Source organism: Cervus canadensis, chromosome 12 (assembly GCF_019320065.1).
Source record: "Cervus canadensis isolate Bull #8, Minnesota chromosome 12, ASM1932006v1, whole genome shotgun sequence".
NCBI lineage: Eukaryota > Metazoa > Chordata > Mammalia > Artiodactyla > Cervidae > Cervus > Cervus canadensis.
The window spans coordinates 48,670,176-48,689,148 of record NC_057397.1 but is presented as its reverse complement, the minus strand read 5'-3'; the positions used below and the strand labels follow the sequence as shown (position 1 = coordinate 48,689,148).

Below are 18,973 nucleotides of genomic sequence, written 5' to 3'. Positions count from 1 at the left end.
CAGAGACAGTCTTAGAGAATAAATGTGTGGATAGCAAAGGGGAGGGGAGTGGGAAGAACTGGGAGACTGTGATGGATATATACACCACCGCATATACACCACCAGTACTATGTATAAAATAGATAACTAGTGAGAACATACCGAAGAGCACAGGAAATGATGCGATGCACTGTGGTGACCTGAATGAGAAGGACGTTCAAAAGGGAGGGAATACATGTATATGCATGGCTGATTCATTTCTCTATACAGTAGAAACTAACACAATATTGTAAAACAACTCTACTCCAATAAAAATCATTTTTAAAAATAAGTAAATAAAAATAAATAAAGAAAATATAAAGGCAACCCTCAGAACGGGAGAATATATTTGCAAATGAAGCAACCAACAAGGGATTAACATTCAAAATATACAAACAGCTCATTCAACTCAAAAAAAAAAAAAACTGAATCAAAAATTGGGGAGAAGATCTAAATAGACATTTCTCCAAAGAAACCATACAGATGGTGAGAAACAACATGAAAAGATGCTCAACATCACTAAATATTAGAGAAATGCAACTAAAACTACAATGAGATAACACCTCAGGCTGGTCAGAATGGCTATTATCAAAGTATCTACAAAAAATAGATGCTGGAATCTGCAGTGTATAAGCAACTCATACAACTCAGGAACAGAAAAAAAAAAAAACAAAAACAGTCCAATCAAAAAATGGGCAGAAGACCTAGATAGACACTTCTCCAAACAAGGCATACAGATAGCCAGTAAACACATGAAAAGATACTCAACATCACTAATTATTAGAGAAATTCAAATCAAAAGAACAGTGAGATATTACCTCACACCAGTCAGAATGGCAATAATCACAAAAATCAACAAACAATAAATGCTGGAGAGGTTGCAGAGAAAATGAAACACTCTTGCATTGTTGATGGGAATATAAATTGGACAGCCACTACAGAGAACAGTATGGAGATTCCTTAAACAATTAGGAATAAAACTACCATATGGACCAGCAATCCCACTAATACCTTGTGAACACCATAATTGAAAAAGACACATGTACTCCAAAGTTCATATCAGCACTCTTTACTCCATAACTAGCACATGAAAGGAACCTGGACATTCATCTGTCAATGGATGAATACTCAGTGGACAGATGAATGGATAAAGAAGATGTGGTACATATATATAATGGAATATTATTTAGTCATTAAAAAGAATGAATTTGAGTCAATTCTAGTGAGGTGGATAAACCTAGAGCCTGTGATACAGAGTACAATAAGTGAGAAAGACAAAAACAATTATCATGTATTAATGCATATATATGGAATTAAGAAAAATGGTGTTGATGAACTTAAGTTGCAGAGAAGGAATAGATATGCAGATATAGAGAAATGACTTGCGGACACAATGGGAGAAGGAACGAGTGGGGTGAATGGAGAAAGTAGAATCAATACATATACACTACCATGTGTAAAATAGATAGCGAGTAAGAAGATGCTATAGAACACAGGGAGTCCAGCTTGGAACTCTGTAATGACCTAGAGAGACAGCATGGGGAATAGGAGGGAGGCTCAACAGGGAAGTGATACATATTTAATTATGGCTGATTAGTGCTGTTGTACGGCAGAAACCAACATAACACTGTAAAGCAGTTTTCCTACGATCAAAATATATTTTTTAATAAACAAAAAAAATAAATGCTGTATAGGGTGTAGAGAAAAGGGAACTCTCTGACACTGTTCGCTGGAATGTAAATTGGTACAGCCACTATGGAGAACATTATGGAGGTCTTCAAGAAAAATAAAAACAGAACTGTCATATGACCCAGAAATTTCATTCCTGGGCACATACCTGGAAAAAACCATAATTCAAAAAGATACACAGACCTCAATGTTCACAGCAGCACTATTTACAATAGCCAGGAAATGGAAACAATATAAATGTCCATCAACAGAAGAATGGATAAAGAAGATGTGGTAAGTATGCATGTGGTACAAATATGTATATATGTTGTTGTTATTGTTCAGTTGCTTAGTCATGTCTAATTCTTTGTGACCATACGGACTGCAGAACACCAGGCTCCCCTGTCCTTCACTATCTCCTTGAGTTTGCTGAATCTCATTTCCACTGAATGTGCCATCCAACTATCTCATCCTCTGTCACCCCCTTCTCCTCCTGCCTGCAGTCTTGCCCAGCATCACTGTCTTTTCCAAGGAGTCAGCTCTTGCCATCTTTGAATTAGACAACCAAAGTACTGGAGTATCAGCTTCAGCATCAGTCCTTCCAATGGATATTCAGGGCGATATCCTTTAGGATTGACTGGTTTGATCACCTTGCTGTCCAAAGGACTATCAAGACTCTTCTCCAGTATCACAGTTTGAAAGCATCAATTCCTCAGAGTTCAGCCTTCTTTATGGTCCAACTCTCATACCCATACATGATTACTGGAAAAATCACAGCTTTGACTATACGGACAATTGATGCAAAATGATGTCTCTGCTTTTTAATACACTGTCTAGGTTTGTCAAAGTTTTGTTTTTTTTTTTTTTTTCCAAGAAGTAAGTATCTTTTAATTTCCTGGCTGCAGTCACCATCCACAGTTATTTTGGAGCCGAAGAAAATAAAATCTGTCAGTGCTTCCATTTTTTCCCCATCTATTTGCCATGAAGTGATGGGACTGGATGACATGATTTCAGCTTTTTTTAAATGTTGAGTTTTAAGCCAACTTTTTCACTCTCCTTTCACCCTCATTAGGACGCCCTTTAGTTTCTCTTCATTTTCTGCAATAAGGGCGGTGCCATCTGCATATCTGAGGTTATTGATATTTCTCGCAGCAATCTTTTCTCCAGCTTGAGCTTCATCCAGCCCAGTATTTTGGATGATGTACTCTGCATAGAGGTTAAATAAGCAGGGTGACCATATACAGCCTTGATGTACTCCTTTCCCACTTTTGAACTAGTTCTATGTTCCACGACTGGTTCTAACTATTGCCTCCTGACCTGCATACAGGTTACTTAGGAGGCAGGTAAGGTGGTCTGGTATTCCCATCTCTTTAAGACTATTCTAGTTTTTTGTGATCCACACAATCAAAGTCTTTGGCATAGTAATGAAGTAGAAGTAGATGCTTTTCTGGAATTTCCTTGCTTTTTCTAAGACCCAGGGGACGTTGGCAAATTGATCTCTGGTTTCTCTGCCCTTTTTAAATCCAGCGTGTACATCTGGGAGTTCTCAGTTCACGTACTGTTGAAGCTGAGCTTGAAGGATTTTGAGCATTAGTTTGCTAGCATGTGAAATGAGTGCAATTGTGTGGTAGTTTGAACATTCACTGGCATTGCCTTTCTTTGGGAATGGAATGAAAAATGAACTTTTTCTTCATTTGCTATTATTTTGAACAGACAAAGGATTAATCTAAAAAATATACAAGCAACTCCTGTAGCTCAATTCCAGAAAAATAAATGACCCAATCAAAAAATGGGCCAAAGAACTAAACAGACATTTCTCCGAAGAAGACATACAGATGGCTAACAAACACATGAAAAGATGTCAACATCACTCATTATTAGAGAAATGCAAATCAAAACCACAATGAGGTACCATTACACGCCAGTCAGGATGGCTGCTATCCAAAAGTCTACAAGCAATAAATGCTGGAGAGGGTGTGGAGAAAAGGGAACCCTCTTACACTGTTGGTGGGAATGCAAACTAGTACAGCCACTATGGAAAACAGTGTGGAGATTCCTTAAAAAACTGGAAATAGAACTGCCATATGACCCAGCAATCCCACTTCTGGGCATACACACTGAAGAAACCAGATCTGAAAGAGACACGTGCACCCCAATGTTCATCGCAGCACTATTTATAATAGCCAGGACATGGAAGCAACCTAGATGCCCATCAGCAGACGAATGGATAAGGAAGCTGTGGTACATATACACCATGGAATATTACTCAGCCGTTAAAAAGAATTCATTTGAATCAGTCCTAATGAGATGGATGAAACTGGAGCCCATTATACAGAGTGAAGTAAGCCAGAAAGATAAAGAACATTACAGCATACTAACACATATATATGGAATTTAGAAAGATGGTAACGATAACCCTATATGCAAAACAGAAAAAGAGACACAGAAATACAGAACAGACTTTTGAACTCTGTGGGAGAAGGTGAGGGTGGGATGTTTCAAAAGAACAGCATGTATACTATCTATGGTGAAACAGATCACCAGCCCAGGTGGGATGCATGAGACAAGTGCTCGGGCCTGGTGCACTGGGAAGACCCAGAGGAATCGGGTGGAGAGGGAGGTGGGAGGGGGGATCGGGATGGGGAATACGTGTAAATCTATGGCTGATTCATATCAATGTATGACAAAACCCACTGAAATGTTGTGAAGTAATTAGCCTCCAACTAATAAAAAAATAAATAAATAAATAGAAAAAAATAAATTAAGAAAAAAAAAAAAGAAATAAAACAGTGCACCTCAAAAAAAAAAAAAATGAACTTTTCCAGTTGTGGCCACTGCTGAGCTTTGTAAATTTGCTGCAGTACTGAGTGAAGCAGCTTCACAGCATCATCTTTTAGGATTTGAAATAGCTCAACTGGAATTCTATCACTTCCACCAGCTTTGTTCGTAGTGATGCTTCCTAAGACCCACCTGACTTTGCACTCCAGGATGTTGACTCTAGGTGAGTGGTCACACTATCATGGTTATCTAGGTCATTATGATCTTTTTTGTATAGTTCTTGGGTATTCTTGCCACCTCTTCTTAATATCTTCTGCTTCTGTTAGGTCCATACCATTTCTGTCCTTTATTGTGCCCATCTTTGCATGAAATGTTCCCTTGGTATCTCTAATTTTCTTGAAAAGATCTCTAGTCTTTCCCATTCTATTGTTTTCCTCTATTTCTTTGCATTCTTCACTTAGGAAGGCTTTATTATCTCTCCTTGCTATTCTTTGGAACTCTGCATTCAGATAGATATATCTTTCCTTTTCTTCTTTGCCTTTTGTTTCTCTTCTTTCTTGATTTAGGTCACTCCTGAATGACCTAGTGGTTTTCCGTACTTTATTCAATGTGTGTGTATATGTATATATGCTTCCATTGTAGCTCAGCTGGTAAAAGATCTGCCTGCAATGCGGGAGACCTGGGTTCGATCCCTGGGTTGGAAAGATCCCACGGAGAAGGGAAAGGCTACCCACTCCAGTATTCTGGCCTGGAGAATTCCTAGTATAGTCTATGAGTCGGACACGACTGAGCGACTTTCACTCACTTTCAGACCAACTCATTTCATCCAGCCCTCAGTGTCTAGCAGGGCTACACCCAAGTCACTTAAGATAACCCATGTTTATATATATATATTTACACATATATTCACCATAACTGAGGTGGTTCAGTAGAATATTACTAAGCCATAAAAGAGGAACACAGCAATGCCATTTGCAGAGGGGTGACTAGACCTTGAGACTGACATACAGAGTGAAGTAAATCAGAAAGAGAAAAAAAAATCATATTATATATCACTTTTATGTGGAATATAGAAAAATGGTACAGATGAACTTATTTTCAAAGAAGAAATAAAGACAAACATGTAGAGATAAAACTTATGGATACCAAGCGGGGAAGAGTGGGTGGAATGAATTGGGAGACAGAGATCGACATATATACACTATCATGCACAGAATAGATAACTAAGGAAACCTACTTTATAGCACAGGGAACTCTCCTCAGTGCTCTTTTGTAACCTAAATGTGAAGTAAACCTAAAAAAGAGGGGATACATATATATATAAATGATTCACTTTGCTGTATAGAAGAAAGCAATACAACACTGTAAAGCAATTATACTCCAATTTTTTTTAAGAGTACTACGAAAAAGAAGTCAGAGAGGAAATATCATGTACTTAAATTGAAGTGGTCTTTTTAGAAAACTTTCAAAATGCTTCTCTCAGTAGTTCTCAGTTATTTGTGTTAATTCTGGTTTCATCTATTATGTAATTCTTATTTTGGTGGATGAGCAAGGCATGTACAGTGTTACCTCTTCTAGGTGCACTGTCAAACAGGTGTTCCTTAAGGTAGAAAAAAATACATTTAGAAGTACTAAAAATGATAAATTAACCATATCAGTGATTCTTAGATATCTATAAGAAGTTTTGTTTTATGCAAACTCATATTTAGGTATCAACTAAATATCTAATAGGAACTTTAGGTGTTTAAAAGCATTAATCCATATGGTGCTACTCATATGTCAGAGTTTCAGGCTTTCAAAATGTTTTACTGATAGATGGCATATATTTTTGAGAAAGCCCTGGTTGTATGCATAACAAGAATTACTTTTGTCAAAAAGCACACTGCAGTAACTATTAGAAGATCTCAGTTTTCATCCTGAATTTTCAAGATACACAGTAAGCCTCAAAACATATTGCCTTCACAGAAGAACCCTGGACAGCTGGATCCTTAAAATCCCTCTGGCTCTTACCATTTTATGAGTACTCTATTCGTCTAGAGAGAGGCAACCATGTTGGAAGAATGGGTAAGAAAAATGTAGCATACACATATAAAAAAAAAAAATAACATTCAACCTTAGGAAATAAGAATCCTGCTATAATCAACAACATGGATGAAACTTGAGGACATTACATTAAGTGAAATAAGCCAGCCACAGAAGGAAAAACACTGCATGATTTTGGTTATATGAGATATCTTACATAGTTACAGAAACTGAGAGTGTAATGGTATTTGCCAGTGGCTGGGGGGAAAGGAAATGGAGATTTGCTATCCACTAGAATTAAAGTTTTAGTTATATAAAACAGGTAAGTTCTGTTCTACAGATCTGCTGTTCAATATTGTGCCTATGGTTAAGAACACTGTATTATACACTTAAAATTTTGCTAAGAAGGTAGATCTTATGTTAAATTCTCTTATCACAGCAATGAATGTTAATTCAAAATTATAGAACCATAATACATAGTTAATCAAATTATTTTACTGCTGTGAATAAGCAATAATATGCAGAACCACAGCTTCTTCATTGTACATTTTAGTCTCATAATTGTCATAAATAAGGTGGTAAAGAGAAATACCTGTTTGATAGGATTAGTATATGTAATATTTATTTTGTAGAATGAAATTACAGTCAGTTACTTCTAATTAATTTATCTTATTTATTTGGATAATTGTTGATTCACTAACACAATCTTATTGCTATCCATTATGTAAATCCATACCATATACATAAATGTATGTATTACATAATTAGTCTGATTAGTTTCATATACCATGTTAATTTGACTTTCAGTTTTTTGAGTGTAAGAAATATTTTAGGTCTTGTAGGATGGCTTATAGGACAGTTATATTGACCGAGTTACAATATTGATAAAACCAAACTTACTGTTTTATTTGCCATAGCAATGAGTGGAATAATCTAGTTTACAGACTACTGATTTCATGTCTATAGCATATAAATCAATACATTTGTGCAGGAGCTTATAAATTTGCACTTTAACAAACACTGAAGGTAATTCTGATGTAGCTATTACAAAAAAAAAAATAAAACACCAAATGAGAAATACTGTTAAATTTGGAATTATTAGCATATATTTGTCTGTCGTTGTTTAGTCGCTAAGTCATGTCCAACTCTTTTGCAACTCCATGGACCAGAGTCCACCAAGCTCCTCTGACCATGGGATTTTCCAGGTGGAAATACTGGAGTGGGTTGCCATTTCCTTCTCTAGGGGATCTTCCCGACCCAGGGAATGAACCCATGTCTCCTGCATTGGCAGACGGATTATTTACTGCTGAGCCACCAGGGAAGCCATTAGCATATACATATATATAATGTATATATGCCAAACATATGAAAGATAATATACCATATATGTGTGTGTATATATATACACACACTAATGTGTACATGTGTGTGTATATCTGATTTATGTGTTTGCATATCACATATGGGCCTCTGTGGTGGCTCAGCAGTTAAGAATCCACCTGCAATGCAGGAGACCTGGGTTTGATCCCTGAGTCAGGAAAATCCCCTGGAGAAGGAAATAGCTACCCACTTCGGTATTCTTGCCTGGAAAATCCCATACACAGAGGAGCCTGGTGGGCTCCAATCCATGGGGTCACAAAAGAAACACACACACATTTACCTAGTGCCCTTTAAATGGCAATCTGCAATGTTGTCTTATTCTTTCTTCTTCATACTTCTCTTGCTTTATCCCTTGTATTTCCTCCTATCTCTCTGTTTTAGACTTCTATCAATGTCTTTTTGTTTTATTACCATCAATATCAAATACATATCAGTTGTGCTTCTTACTCACAGCTATTGAATCATATAAATAGATACTGTCTATCAGACGGCTTTAATATGTCTCAAAGAGACTTCAAACTACTTATATCTAAAACAACTCTCAATAATCATAGCATTCCTATTCAAAACTTGACCTTCCTTCAACATTTTCCAACTCAGTGAGTATATCTCTGGCCTTCATCAATTTATGCAAGCCAGAAAATGATGTTTTATTAGAACACCACCTTCTTTAGCATTTTTCATTACAGAGGCCTTTATCACTATACCTCCTAAATATCTATCAATGCATTCTACTTCTTCACCATCAATATCATCCTAATACAAGCTATCATGATTTTTTTCTTGAATTACAGCAATCACCTCTTAAGAGGTTTTCTTATAGCTAATCTAGCCTCACTTCAAATCAATCTCTATACTTCAGTAAGAATCATCATTTGAAAATGCAAACCTCTTAATTGATTTTGATAAAAATCCTTCAATAAATTCTCAGTATTCATATCAAATTTTTACATTTCTTAAAAGACCCTTTTAGTCTAGATTTTACCTATGACTTCATTTCACTAATTCCACCATTCTTCACTCAATTATTGATTTTACTTTACACTTCAATGATAACAGTGCATTAAAATTTTTAAAACAGCATAAAGATGTATTTTCTTTTAAAAAATATTATAACCTAAAATTATGTTTTGAAAACTCTGCAGCTTCATGAGACCATGGATTGAGTTTCTAAAGAAACAGATCAGATCATATTCACCCATTTAATTTTAATTTTTGCCTTCAAATAATAGGGTATATAAAAGATCTACTTACAAAACCAAAGGCAAATTATTTCCAAGACTATTCAATTAATTTGAAAAGAAATGCCAAATATGAACTGACCCACTAAGGAACAGAAAACTGTAGGAATGACTCATTTCCTTTTATAAGTTTTGATAAAATCAAATTATTTTTCATTGATTGAGTGATAAAAAAATAGTTGGTGAGATGCTTCATCTTTCAAAATTCCACTCTATATATCAGTACCCAATCTTCAAAATTTCCTCAGCTCTGATAATCACTCCCTATAATTTTCCTGCATCTGTTAATTTTTTAAGATTTCTAATTCTTTAAAGGCCCAAATATAGTTGTTTTTCAACCCCAATTTTGCCTCAGGCAATTACATCAATGCTAAGTTGATAGAGATTGTCTACTTACCATATTGTAGGTGGCTCAGAACCTTCTATTTCTAAGTAATCATACTTTTCTTCCATTTGGAAATCAGTAAATATGAGTGAAATTGTATCCCCAGGTTCTGCTACAATGGTCCAAGTGCAATCAGCATTGTTATGGTACTCATTAGGAAAACTAGGGCTTGATATGATGCCACTAGATCCTCTCATTGTTCCTCCACATGCATCTTCAGCTGTTGAAAACAAAAATGAGATGTTCAGATATAAATCATTAAGAGAAATGCGATTAAATCAACTGTTAATATTACTGAATAAAGATAACAGGACAAATGTTGTGAAACCAAATGCACATTACACTAATAGAGATTAAAAAAAATGTTAAGTTCATAAAAATTTTTAATCACATATATAAATATAAATGCTATCATGACTGGGCTTCCAGGTGGCGCTAGTGGTAAAGAATACACTGAGAGTGCAGGACACGCAAGAGAGGTGGGTTTGATCTCTGAGCAGGGAAGATCCCCTAGAGTAGGAAATGGCAAATGGCAACACAGACAGAGGAGCCTGGCAGGCTACAGGCCATGGGATCACAGAGTCAGACACGACTGAGCAAGGAAGGATGGAAGGATGCGCTATCATGATTATTTTATAATTATTGGTTGAAACAGCAATGATGTAAATAAAAACCTATACTCCAATCAGAGCTCAGAGTAAAATAACTAAGATTTTCTTTTCATTGATTAGATGATGGAGTAAAACAAAAGAAACATTGTTCTTAAGGTCTATAATGGGAAATGTTGAGTCACTTTGTGCATATTCATGATAGGTCTCAGCTTTGTTTTTATTTCCTTAATGTAGTTTGTACCAAATAAATAATAGGAAAGAATATAATAAATTTCTGTCATTGACATTCAAAAGTTATTGAAAATGTTTGTGGAAATGCAATTTAAATACAAATACATCACAAATCTAGGAAACTTTAATTAGAAAGAAATAATAGAGCAACTACAATAATATACTCAGCAACACATCTTTCGTAAATATTCCCTATGACTATCAAGCAATGTAAACATATTTTGCTACATATTCATATGATACATGTATACACAATATTATAAATGCAATGACATCAGTGACTGGTTGAATAGACATATCAACTTCTCATATTGTAGGTGGCTCAGAACCTTCTATTTTATAAATCATACTTTTCTTCAATTTGGAAAGTTTCTACTAATGTTACGTTTGGACATTTGGACCTGCGGTTCTCATTTCCCAATAAGGGCCATAGATTCTCCACAAGTCTATTTTTAGCCAATGGAGTATGTTAACAGAGAGATTATATGACCACCAATGCTTAGTGATAAAACATAAGATAAAGCCCATTGTTTTATAAAAAAATTGAAGCTATAAAATTTGTCTTATCCTAATGTGGTTTAGGCCAGTCAATAGGTTACTAGCCTATTTGTACAACAAAATTTCTCAAGATTTATGCTGTTGTCTTGAGCCACTCTGGGAATTCCTTCAATTCAAATCAAATGTCTGGGGAAATATCTAGCTCTATAATGACCAATTATTGTTTGATGAAATAGCTAACACTCTGTAAGTGTAATAAATAGAGATAGGCAGCATTCTATTTTATTCCATAATGGGCATAGAATGGCCAATATGCTTTGGTACTAAGAACAATTTTCTTATTAAATTGTATGCATTAAATAGCATTAGCTTCATTCTGCCCCACTCTTTATCCACTTAGCGCCATAATTCAAAAGTTAAAAGCATAAATATATTGCTCGTAAAAGATAACTTAATTTTCATCATACACTACAGTAAGTATGATATTTATTTTCACGATGCCCTCTCTATTTTTTTAAGTTTGTTGAGTAATTAGAACGAACTAGTGGTCCAGTATAGACTATGAGATATACTACTATAATTTTCTTGCCAGAACACACAATGTCTTCCCTTAATATGTCAATTTTAACCTCTGGTGAAAATGTCCTACAGCTTTCAACCCAGAACCACAAATTATTTCCACTCTTTGTCTTCTCAGTGGTAACACCAAGGTTGAGTATTGCTTCAGAAATGAAATGTTACACTATCATATATTTGTAGTGTAACTGGTATATAACATACTCAAACAAGTTCTGTGAGCTCTTTATTTCTGTGTCTAGATAAAATCTCAGGGAGAAACATTTGAGTTCATACTCAGAATAAGAAAAAAAACACTCGTTTTTAATTCAAAAATATAAATTTATCTATCAGTGTGTCTAGTCGTGGATGTTGTCAGTCAATCACCCAATCATGGCCAACTCTTTGTGACCCCATGGGCTGCAATGCCCCAGGCCTCCCTGTCCCTCACCATCTCCCAAAGTCTGCCCAAGTTCATGTTCATTGTATCAGTGATGTCATTCAGCCATCTCATCCTCTGATGCCCTCTTATCCTTCTGCCCTCAATTTTTCATAGCATTGAAGACTTGTCCAATGAGTTGGCTGTTAGTAGCAGATGACCAAAATACTGAAGCTTCAGCATCAGTCCTTCCTATGAGTATTCAGGGTTGATTACCCTAAAGATTGACTTATTTGATCATCTTGCTGTCCAAGGGACTTCAGGAGTCTTCTCCAGCACCACAGTTCAAAAGCATCAATTCTTTGTTGCTCTGCCTTTTTTATGACCGTACATGACCACTGGGAAGACCATATCCTTGACTACATGGACCTCTGTCGGCATAGTAATGTCTTTGCTTTTCAAGACACTGTCTAGGTTTATCATTGTTTTCCTTCCAAGAAGCAATCATCTTCTTATTTCATGGCTATTTTCACCATCTGCAGTGATTTTAGAGCCCAAGAAGAGGAAACCTGTCTCTACTTCCACCCTTTCCCCTTTTATTTGCCATGAAGTAATGGGGCTGGATGCCATGATCTTAGTTTTCTTAATCTTTAGTTTTAAGCTGGTTCTTTCACTCTCATCCTTCACCCTCATCAAAAGGTTCTTTAGTGCCTCTGCATTTTCTGCCATTAGAGTGATATCATCCACATATCTGAGATTGTTGGTGCTTCCTCCGCCTATCTTAATTCCAGCTTGTAACTCATCCGGCCCAACATTTCTCATGATGTGTTCAGCATATGGGTTAAACAAACAGGGTGACAGCAGGCAGCCTTGTCATACTCCTTTCTCTATCTTGAACCAATCAGTTATTCCATACAGGGTTCTAACTGTTGCTTCCTAAGGCATGTACAGGTTTCTCAAGAGATATATATGATGGTCTGGTATTCCAATCTTTTTAAGAGCTTTCTGCAGTTTAATGATCTACACAGTCAAAGGCTTTGGTGTAGTTGATGCAACAAAGATAGATGTTTTTCTTGTCATGGTGAAGGGGCCTGTGTAACTCAATGAAGCTATGAGCCCTGCCATGTAGAACCACCCAAGATGGACGGGTCATAGTGGAGAGTTCTAACAAAATGTGATCTGATCCACTGGAGAAGGGAATGGCAAACCACTGCATTATACGTACTATAAGAACCTCGTGAACTGTATAAAAAAAAAGTCCTAGTTAATCACAAACAAAAAATTGATTTCATTCGGGTTAAGATTCTTTGCTCCCCTTAGCTAAGGCTTGTGGCAGATGGGGCAGAGGTGAGGGAGTGAAGTCAGCTTTCCTTTCCCATTGTCCCCTCTAGAATTTCTTTTCATCTATCCCTACTTACTGAGTTCCCTATGATTCATCCTAGATTTGGAAATAAAAGACATCAGGGCACATGAATATTATTTGCCTCACACTGATTTGGTACTGGTTTCCAAAGGCTTTGGCAGATAATTTAAAAAAGATGATTCATCTTGATTATAAATCTTTTCACAGGACCCTCAGAAGTACCCAAAACAGTTCCCCTGTTGTGGGTGAATTGTTTCTCCGGCTGGCTACTTATTTTCTCCACCCTACTATTAGGTAGGAAATTAGGCATGAGCAACCAAAGGTGGCCTAGCCAAAAAGGATGCAAGCTAATCTCTAAATCTCATCCCAGACACACCCAGAGGAGCTAACAGATATAATAGATATAACCTCAGAGATTTTTCCAGCTCCTGCACATCAACCCTAGGCACACAGTGGAAACAAACTAACCACGGGGTTACTAACCATGGGGTTAACCACTTAACCATAGGCAGCGAGGAGGCAATTAAGGGTTCATAAGTATTCTATACATATATACATCTGATTATAACAGACTGAATAATGGGAAGACATACATAACAAGAGTCTGTTGTTATGTAACTTGCAACTGTCAATTGGCCTTCAGCATACATCCATTTTCATTCCCTTTCTTGACTGGTGGTAAGTACAAGTCCTATATTGCAGAGGACACAACCAAACGGAGGAGACAGGAAATATAAAAGTGGGGAATCTAAGAGGGAATAGTGGCAAGGATGACTTCTTTGAGATCGGTCTGTTCCCATGTCTTGGGAGCGTCTGTTTAGTAACGATATATCTGCTTGAGCTGTAACTGAGCTGTAACTTGTCTGTTGTTTTAAACTCTTTAGTCCGAAGATGTTCCAGAAGATGTTCCACATTTTTATTGCAATGAGAGAACCGAGAGAGAGAAATAACCAACCCAAGAACACCATGTGTTTAGAATGGTATGCTTCTACTCCCTTTCCAACAGTATTTCTTTATCCTTACAGGTAGACCTCTTGGGCAGGATCTAAGATAATTCCAGGCCATAATACCCTCACAAAAGTCTTGCATATGGTCAAGGAAACATTCCCCATTTATTTATCCTCTGTAGAAATGCAATTTCTTCCCAAATGTAGCCTTCTTGGTTTGCAACAGATATTTAAATATTTCAGCCAAGGTCTTAATAATACACTGTGTCCCCCAAACTCCACAGCAAACAACTCAATTTGTCTGCATGGTCTCCTTTAAGAAGTAATCTAGGCACATAGAAGAGAGACATCACCCCAAATTCTTGCCACATGAAATGCAGAGTAATTCATAGAACAGCTCACCCCAGGGAAAGTCTTATTTTATAGAAAAAGAACTTAAACCCAAAAGTATGATTGACATGCACGAAAACAAGCATGGGAACCGAGATCGTCCAGCATTCAGACCAATGCTCTTGCCAATTCCTGTACCAAGTTCTTAGTTAAGTACACTTGTTTGATCTCTTTATTACTAAAGAGACTATCATAGAATCAGTAATTGACAAGAAAATAAGTTTGCTTTTAGCACGTTAGATATGCAACATTTTGGCTAGGTGACCTATTTGAATGACATAACATTTGTATTATGATTCAACCTGGATTTACTATAATATTTATAAAAACCAATACAGTTTTATCTTACAGTAGAATGCATTGCCTAAATAAAAAGTTCATTTTGGATCAGAGTTAGAACAAGTAAAGGCAGAATTCAAACAAACCATGAGATTTTGATACATAGTGCTGTGCTGTCTCTGCTACATAATATTGCCTGGTCTCTGGGCAAAGTGCCTTGATACATATCCTGGCAATGACAGAAGCTTTATTCTTTCAGCATCAGTCTATCCTGGTCACCAGCCTTGCCCATTTGATTAGTGTTGTCTGTAGTATTTTTGTCTCTTATGTCACAGAAAGGGCAGGGCTCATATAAGTTATTCAATAGAACCACAGAACATAAAACATTCAATAGAACATACTCAAGATACACATGGGGTGATATTGGTTATTTGTATAAACTTTCTTTGAAGTTTAAAGATCATTCATTTGGTCATCTATTCAAAAAATGTTCTTTGAGATATACTAAAATACCAGGAGGAACTGTGTTAGTCTTTCATGCTACAGTGGTTATTTAAGTCAGCATGATACTGCCTACTAAGAATTCTGTATATAGCAGAGATTAAGGTTCTAAATAAATAACAAAAAAACATATAAAATTAAATTTCTGTGAGGTACCTTGAAGAAGGAGTGTTTAGTACTGATAATGTATGTTTGTGGCTTTGAAATAGTTAGAGAATTCAAAAACAAGGATTATTTGAGAAAGTGATGATGGACTAGAAACCTGAAGGGTGAATAGTTAAGTATTAACTATATGAGGAAATGAAAACTGTTTTGAGTACATACACTTGTTTTTTTTCACCAGAGGAAATGGGCATTCTTCAAAATTCCCCAAGCTGGAAAAACGAAAAATCTGTATGCAACTGCCAAGACCTTACAGGACCTTTTTGACAAGACTATGGGATGCATTCAGAGCAATGGAAAGTTATTAATGAGTTTTCAGCAAAGAGATGACATGAGTGGTTTTGAGTCTTAAAAATATTCTTGCTGCTCTATAAAGATGAAAGAGAAAGTAAATAATGGAAGATATAGATTAGGGGACTGAATCAAGAATCCAGTCAATTTTTCTCATGCTTTATTATTTCCAAAGATATACCATCTCTCATTTATTCAGTAGTTTAGCATATTTTTGTCTCAATATCTTCAAAATATTAGTTTGGTATTTGTAGGTACTTTGAGATAAACAGCATAATTGCACAATAAATCAGAATAATTCTCTTAGATCCATTTTTAATAAAAACATTTTTCATATAAAGAGTAAAGCAATGTGATTATATATCTTAGACTTCTCTTGAGGTTAACTAGAAGTAATGATGGCTTTAAAATGAAGATATTTAACATACTGGGAATATAAAAAAGGTTGATGGTTTCTCTACTCTTGTTCTAAAAATGGCTTAGGTTGTTAAGACTTAAAATGTGATTTCTTTTTTTTTTTAAATGCAATACATAGACTGAATTATGTTAGTGGCATGTTAAATTTGCAGAGTCACTCACACTGTTGTAAAACATGAAGGAAACAACCAACACAGCTAACAGAATCAATGAGGGCAATGTCATCATTTAAGAACATGAATTTTTAAAAAATTAATCATTTGACTTGAAACTTATTCCAATTACCTGTGTGAAATACTAACAATTCTGTCTAAATGCTACATGTACTCAAATATATTGATAAAAATATAGCTATTAAATTTAAAATGCTATTAAACCTAATTTTAATTGTTTATAATATTATAAAGCTACCATTAAATGCTCCTGTTTCTACACTTTAAAATAACTGAAATTATAGAAACAATATCATTTAATCTCTTGTGTATAAAGCAGGGGAAAAGTCAAAATAAAATCAAGATTATTGGCATTTAAGAAGAAAAAAGCTTAATAATTTGCAGAAATTTATTTTGCTTAAAATTAAATTTTATTTACATTTAATTTGTGTGACTTATTCAGATACTGAAAATAACTGAACTTGCTCTGATTTTGAGTATGAGATCATACTCATTTGAAGTATTATAAGCTGGAACTTCCACAAACATGTCAGTCAGTTCAGTTGCTCAGTCGTGTCCAACTCTTTGCAACCCCATGAACCACAGCATTCCAGGCCTCCCTGTCCACCACTAACTCCTGGAGTTTACCCAATCCCATGTCCATTGAGTCGGAGATGCCATTCAACCATCTCATCCTCTGTCGTCCCCTTCTCCTCCTGCCCCCAATCCTTCCCAGCATCAGGGTCTTTTCCAATGAGTCAGCTCTTCACATCAGGTGGCCAAACTATTGGAGTTTCAGCTTCAACATCAGTCCTTCCAATGAACACCCAGGAGTGATCTCCTTTAGGATGGACTGGTTGGATCTCCTTGCAGTCCAAGGGACTCTCAAGAGTCTTCTCCAACACCACAGTTCAAAAGCATCAATTTTTCGGCGCTCAGCTTTCTTTATAGTGCAATTCTCACATCCATACATGACCACTGGAAAAACCATAGCCTTGACCAGATGGACCTTTGTTGGCAAAGTAATGTCTCTGCTTTTTAATATGCTGTCTAGATTAGTCATAACTGTCCTTCCAAGGAGTAAGCGTCTTTTAATTTCATGGCTGCAGTCATCATCTGCAGTGATTTTGGAGCCCAGAAAAATAAAGTCAGCCACTGTTTCCAGGGTTTCCCCATATATTTGCATGAAGTGATAGGACCATATGCCATGATCTTAATTTTCTGAATGTTGAGCTTTAAGCCAACCTTTTCACTCTCCTCTTTCACTTTCATCAAGAGGATCTTTAGTTCTTCACTCTCTGCCATAAGGGTGGTGTCATCTGCATATCTGAGGTTACTGATATTTCTCCCAGCAATCTTGATTCCCGCTTGTGCTTCTTCCAGCCCAACGTTTCTCATGATGTACTCTGCATATAAGTTAAATAAGCAAGGTGACAATATACAGCCTTGATGTACTCCTTTCCCTATTTGGAACCAGTTTGTTGTTCCATGTCCAGTTCTAACTGTTGCTTCCTTACCTGCATACAGGTTTCTCAAGGGGCAGGTCAGGTGGTCTGGTATTTCCATCTCTTTCAGAATTTTCCACAGTTTATTGTGATCCACATAGTCAAAGGCTTTGGCATAGTCAATAAAGCAGAAATAGATGTTTTTTCTGGAACTCTCTTGCTTGTTCGATGATCCAGTGGATGTTGGCAATTTGATCTCTGGTTCCTCGGCCTTTTCTAAAACCAGGTTGAACATCTGGAAGTTCACGGATCACGTATTGCTGAAGCCTGGCTTGGAGAATTTTAAGTACCACTTTACTAGCGTGTGAGATGAGTGCAATTGTGTGGTAGTTTGAGCATTCTTTGGCATTGCCTTTCTTTGGGATTGAAATGAAAACTGACCTTTTCCAGTCCTGTGACCGTTGCTGAGTTTTCCAAATTTGCTGGCATATTGAGTACACCACCAACCTGACAGCTTAAACAAAAACAAAGTTTCAAAATGAACCTACAAGTTGACTGTAACACATTTTTTCAGATACTGATCTCATACTGTTCTCTGCCCTGCTATTAGTTTCTTCTGAAAGAGCTTAGGGATGGAGGGAGAGGGTAGTGACAGGAAATAGGTGTATTTCTTACAGAAAAAGAAATGAATTGCACATTGTAGAAGAGGAGTACACTTGGTCAATCCCAGATACTTCTAAGCATTCAATCCAACCTCAGATGTTACATTGGGGAATTCTGTGAATCTCCCTTACTAAATTTCAACATTCCATCAGCACTCAAGTAAAACTCTCATTTATGTGAGGTTTTCTTTTCCTTCCCAAGACAGGGATCACTGCTCTATCTCCTAATTAGACAAACTATTTAATATTAAATTAATTAATTATCTATTACATATACAGAGCAGCAGCTCCATATATATAGCTACTTTCTTTACATTTAGTAGTTCAGCCTTATACATCTTTGTTTGTAAGAAGAAACTCTTTTCTCATAGTGGCTCCAACGTTAAAAAATCTGCCTGCAATTCTTTGAGACCAGTGTATAGACCAGCGTAGATCCCTGGATAAGGAAGATTCCCCTGGAGGAGTGAATGGCTACTCACTCCAGTATTCTTGCTGGAGCTGCAGAATTCTATAGACAGGGGAGCCTGGTGGGCTACAGTTCATGGGGTTACAGAGTTGGACACGACTGGGTGATTAACTCTTTCATTTTCACTTTTCA

The 18,973-nt window shown here is 36.4% G+C and overlaps 1 protein-coding gene across 1 annotated transcript in view; it reads right to left on the bottom strand.

Moving 5' to 3' along the window:
• The window catches only part of CSMD3 (CUB and Sushi multiple domains 3), a 1,309,925-nt gene that overhangs the window by 908,051 nt on the left and 382,901 nt on the right, over positions 1-18,973 (bottom strand). Inside the window, exon 5 of the mRNA XM_043483744.1 lies at positions 9,505-9,712. Within this exon, the coding sequence (XP_043339679.1) occupies positions 9,505-9,712 (208 nt within the window). The remainder of the gene's footprint in view (positions 1-9,504; positions 9,713-18,973) is intronic.